The 5,551-nt window shown below is 40.0% G+C and overlaps 1 protein-coding gene across 1 annotated transcript; it reads left to right on the forward strand.

Annotated features, from left to right (window-relative positions):
- Positions 1-1,208: 1,208 nt before the first annotated feature.
- Positions 1,209-1,688, forward strand: LOC143540162 (mitochondrial metalloendopeptidase OMA1-like). The gene is made up of 2 exons (XM_077033302.1): positions 1,209-1,511; positions 1,587-1,688. Exons 1-2 carry the CDS (start codon positions 1,209-1,211, stop codon positions 1,686-1,688), a joined length of 405 nt encoding a protein of 134 aa, XP_076889417.1.
- Positions 1,689-5,551: the final 3,863 nt, after the last annotated feature.

Below are 5,551 nucleotides of genomic sequence, written 5' to 3' on the forward strand. Positions count from 1 at the left end.
ATCTCACCACTTTTCTCATCTCTCTCTCTCACACCCACACACACACATCTTTTCTCTCATTTCTCTATCTCATCTTTTCTCTCATATCTCTTACTTTTGTCTTACAATCTCTCATTTCTCTATCATATCTCTCTCTCTCTCTCATCTTTTCTCTCGTTTCTCTATCATATCTCTTACTTTTGTCTTCAAAGAGTAGTTTGAAAATACAAATTCTCTCATCTTTCTCTCCATCATGTGGCACTCTCCCTCCTTCACATGGGTTCAAACTCCTTACAAATCACACATTGGAGATGCCCTTAATCCAGGATTGTAACAAACACCAACACCAAATAAATGTGTTCTCAGTTTGTTCTCTAAAAAGATGTGAGTGAATTTCGTAAATTATATGATATGCTTATGAGTTATTGTGAGTAGATGAGATAGAAAATGTTACATAGGAAAGTTCAATTTGGGATTATACTATTCACGCGGTATATTTTTTAATATTTTCAAAAAGAGGTTGTGAATGGAGGAGAGAGAAAAGATAATGATAAAGGTAAAAAATATTATTTAGTTGAGCAGGAAAAAGAAAATACAGAGACTTTTAGTATAATTATATGGATATGGAATGGGCTGAGAATGCTCTAATAGGCTTAGGTTAGTTTCATCACTCTGTCCACATCTCCGAATCTCCCCATCAATTTCCCGCCTCCGCATCAATCAACCAAGCATCATTAATCTGATCATTTACCGTCATCCTGTCGTAACAAACCTTCCGATCAATCTGGGATCGTAACAAACACCATAACCATCACCAAACCAAACCACCAAATAAATGTGGAGTAACAGGCTTAGGCTTGTTTCTTCGTCACTCCGCCCACAACTCCGACCCACCACACCAGTTTCCCGCCCATTCATCAATCAACCATAGATCATTAATCCTATCATTTCCCGCCACCCCGTCGTCATTAAAACCCCAATTGTTTCAAGGCTTTATAGCAGTGGTAGGGAATGGGAAAGTATCGGTTCAACTGACTTAGATTGTCACCGAATTTTAAAAGTTTGAGCGTAACCTTTGGATTTCTAAAGTTTTTATAGGTGCGATAGTTACGATTGGTGTTATAGTTTATTATGGGGTGATCGAAACCATTCCGTTCATGAGACGTGAGAATTTGATACTTTTCGGTGATGAGTTTTGGACCAAGGTGGGAGATAATTAGTTTAACACGATGATGAGTGAGATTAGCTTACCGTGGACCCATACTGATCCATATGATGCTAAGAGTGTTTTAGGTAAGGTGATTGATGAATTGAATAGGGAGTTATTGAAGAAAGTATTTGTGTGTAGGAAATTGAGGGTGAATCTGGGTGTGAGAGAAGTAGATGGTTTGAGCTGGGATATGTTCATTGGGGAGGACAATCATCCCATTTTTAGCAAGGTTTATTTATTTGCTGGAAAAATTGTAATAGATAGAGTTGTTGTGGAATTAATTGAGAGTGAGGATGATCTTGATGCATTGATTGCTCATGAGGTATGATTCAAATTTTTATTATTTCAATTTAATATTATTATTTATTTCTCATTGTTATTATTAAATTGGTGTTAGGTGGCTCACTTTATAGCCACACACGTGGAAGAAAGATTAATCACTAATCTTACATTTGCACTTCTACGTCTAGCCTATGATTGGAGTTACAAGAATCATTGATCAATACATGACTTGCACGGGTTATATCAAAACCGAACAAACTAGTCAAATCAAAATAATTTGACCGAATCGTTTTACACACCTAGCTAGGTTTTCTATCAACTATTACTAATATATTTATTTACCCTTGAGTGGTCACACTGTCACAACATAAATCAAACCATGTTCGTCCATATTACAAATCGAGTATGTTTGCAATCATATAAATGTTTTTATTTTTTTAATATCCTATTATTCGTAATTGTGATAAAGACTAGTGAACTTTAGCAAATCCTAAACTGGAATCAGGCAATACATATTTCAAATAGCGTATGAACAATAATGATGCATTAGTTAATAAAGCAGTCCAATCAGTGTTGCGAAACTCATTAGACGGTAGTATGGCGGTGGCATACGAACTAGCAATTAGTTGGATTGGAATCAATATACAAAGTTTTCTATATAACTCTTTTTAATTTTGACGGCTCCTAGGCTCCACTACGTGAAAATTGACCTTCGGCCACACGAAAAAAGTGTGGCCGTAGGCCTTTAGCCACACACATTTGGTTCAGGTCATATGTGGCCAAAGGTCGCGACACCGTTGTGACATCTGCCCCGATCCGACCCGACCCAGGTACCCGTTTCTCTGACCCGATCTCTTTCTTTTATGATTTAATATTTATTTATACTTATATTTTACTTTTAATAATAATAATATATTTTCCTTCCCGCCTCTTTCTCTCTCTTTCTTTCCGCCGTCCCGTCCCTCTTCTTCTCTCCGCCTTCTCTCTCTTGTCGCCGTCCCGCCCTTAAGCCTTGAACCCCCTTTCTCTTATTTTTGTGTCCTTTGTTTCTTCCCGCCTAAGGTTGTCTGCGCAGCTCCACGCGCCAGACTCCTTACAAGGAAGCCTGCGCGAAGACCAGTTGTTCCTGCGATACGCGAGGCGAACTGTTCTCGCAGCGCGCTAAGAATTGTAGTTCTTCTCGCAGCGCGTTAAGAACGGTAGTTCTTCCCGCGACGCGCTAAGAATGGTAGTTCTTCCCGCGGCGCGCTAAGAATGGTAATTCTTCCCGCGGCGCGCTAAGGATAATAGTTCTTCCCGCGGCGCGCTAAGGTTTGTTCTGTCAGCCTTCGCCCTCGCGCGTGCGCTCGAGCCTTTTCGCGCTAAACCCTTTGAGTTTCCTTCTGTTTAAATCTAGCCGTTTGCTTTCGTGTTGTCTTATCTTTGGTGCTGTTGACCTAATCTGCTTTGTCTGAAAAGTTACTTTCGGCGCAGCATGCGCACCAACCCCATTGGTTGGCAGAAAAAGTGACTGACATTATCTTTTGAGATCTGCTTGACCGGTACCTTTATCTGAACCGCCCATGCCTTTTTTTTTACTGTTCCCTGTCAGCTTTTCCTTTGCCCCCTGCAGCTGCCATATCTTTTGATATCTTTTGCTTTTGGAATCTTTTGCTTTTTGAGATCTTTTTCCCCTTTTCTAGGGATTGTGTTCCCTAGGGTTTCTCTATAAATAATAATATTTTCATAACACTACACACACAAAACACTTAATCTCTCCTGTTCTCTTGCTCCTTGCTCTCTCTGCCGCCTCCTCTCTGCCTCCGTCTTCCTCCCTGTTCTACCATGCTTTTCCGGTAATATATATTATATATAATAATTTACTTATTAATTATGCTAACTTATAATCAAGACTTAAAACAAATCATTAAAACAATAATCTTGTTTATAGGTTAACTTGTGCTTGTTTAAAGTTGGTTCTTGCTTTATCTTACACCGCATCGTTTATCAAGTGAGTAATCTCGTACCTAATCCCTTTTTATTTTTAATGTTTTGGGATGTTCATGTGTTCGTACAAACTTGAGTCTTAAACTTGTTTATGAACTTTAGTCGCGCAGTATCCCATGTGTTGAGGACGTTTACTTGGCTGTTTATTTGTATGTGTGTATCATTAACCGCTTTGTTCGGCCTATTCCGAAGTTTTCATGGATCCATTAGATGAACACGGGAGACCTATCGTTTACGGTTTTCTTTGTTTACACTTGCACAGATGTTTTCTCGTTTTTGTGCTCAATTGGGAGCACGGATTGAACTATGAACTATGAGCTATGATCTATTTAGGCTTGATCACAATCTGATTGCACCCTTGTTAAACACCAGACATACACGTGTTGCGCGCAGATTTATTGTTATCTATGTATTGTATTAAACTTGATTTCTCACCAACACGCAAGTGTTTGACGTTTATTTTAACACATGTTCAGGTTTGCTGTAGCTGTTCTGAAGCTTGTGGACACGTAGGACGTTTTTACTTTTGGACCTAGATTAAAATGTATCAAGACAAGTTATTGCTGTTCGAATATTATGATTTATAATATATTGATTTATGATGATTTATGTTATCTTGTGTCTACTTTGCGCGTGCGCGAATGAATGTATTTATTAAATATTGACACCCAATAGTGTCACGAGTAATGAAACAATATGTGGCGCCCCGATGTATAATCCGCCTTGGTCGGGGTGTTACAGATTGGTATCAGAGCTCGTTGACTTTAGGATAGGTGGTTAGACGTAACGGCCTAGAATACCTAAGAGTCACTTCTCGCGCATGAGAGAAATCTCATGTTTGCGCGCTTATTGTTAATTACTCGTTGTTTATAAATATGCTCGCGCTTGCGCAGTATATGACTTTATGTTTTATTCCGCGATATTTCGATTTTTATTGATTTTACTTACATATTCGTTTGTGGGATTTGAAAATCCGAAAAGTCATGGTGATACATGAATAGTTGATTTTCAATTTCCATTTACGATTATGTTCTGAGGTTGGAGACTTGAAAAGTCATGGTGATACATGAATTGTCAACCTCCAATACTCATTTTCTTGTATGTTTTATATTGAAGATTGAAAAGTCATGGTGATACATGAATCGTCAATCTCCAATACTCGTTTGCTCGTATATTTTAAATTGGGAATTCGGAAAGTCATGGTGATACATGAATTGTCGATTCTTGATTCGAATTTGTTACCTTTATTAAGTCTGCATTTAAAGTCATTTAATCTACTTTAACTTTTGATAGTATCTAACTCTGCGAAACCAAGCTTTATAAAGTTATACTTTGCGATAAAACCAAGATATTAACTAAAATTAAAACTTTTATAGAATGCCTCCGCTATCTCGCCGATTTCAGAGAAGAGAAGCCTCGCGCATGCGTAGACAGCAACGTTCCCAGGAAATGGCCGCCGCAATAGCCCAAGCTTTGAGCCAAAACAATACCAACACCTCTGGTTACAACATTAAGTCCTTTAACGCGGGTGACCCTCCAAAGTTCACAGGTCTTGAAGGAGCCACCGTGATGCTCCAGTGGCTTGAGAAGATAGAAAACACTTTCCTCCATACCCAATGCCCCTCAGACAGACGAACCCTGTATGCTTCCAGTGTCCTGGAATCTAGAGCGCTTACATGGTGGAATGGAGTAGCTCATGCGCGTGGCGCAGAAGCTGCTTCCAGCATGCTTTGGGAGGAATTTAAGGAAATTCTGACGCGAGAATTCTGCCCTCCCAACGAAGTTAAGCGCTTGGAGGAAGAATTCTGGAACTTGAAGCAATACAGCGGTGAAGCGCGTGAGTACGCGACGCGCTTCCATGAACTAAGCCTGCTTGTCCCTCACCTTGTTACCCCTTCCCGCCGAGCCATAGAGAAATTCCTTGGGGGTCTCCCCATGGAAATTCAAGATTCTGTATGGGCCAGAAACCCAGTAACCCTCTCTGACGCCATCGATTTGGCCGCTGTGCTCAGCGACAACCATGTTAGGGCAGGAACCCTGTTCCTGCGGGGAACAGAAAAGACCAAACTCACCAAGACTGCCCCTGAACCAACA

Source organism: Bidens hawaiensis, unplaced genomic scaffold, assembly GCF_021521415.1.
Source record: "Bidens hawaiensis isolate Kalapana, Puna unplaced genomic scaffold, B.hawaiensis_p1.1 tig00012179_1, whole genome shotgun sequence".
In the NCBI taxonomy this organism is placed as follows: domain Eukaryota; kingdom Viridiplantae; phylum Streptophyta; class Magnoliopsida; order Asterales; family Asteraceae; genus Bidens; species Bidens hawaiensis.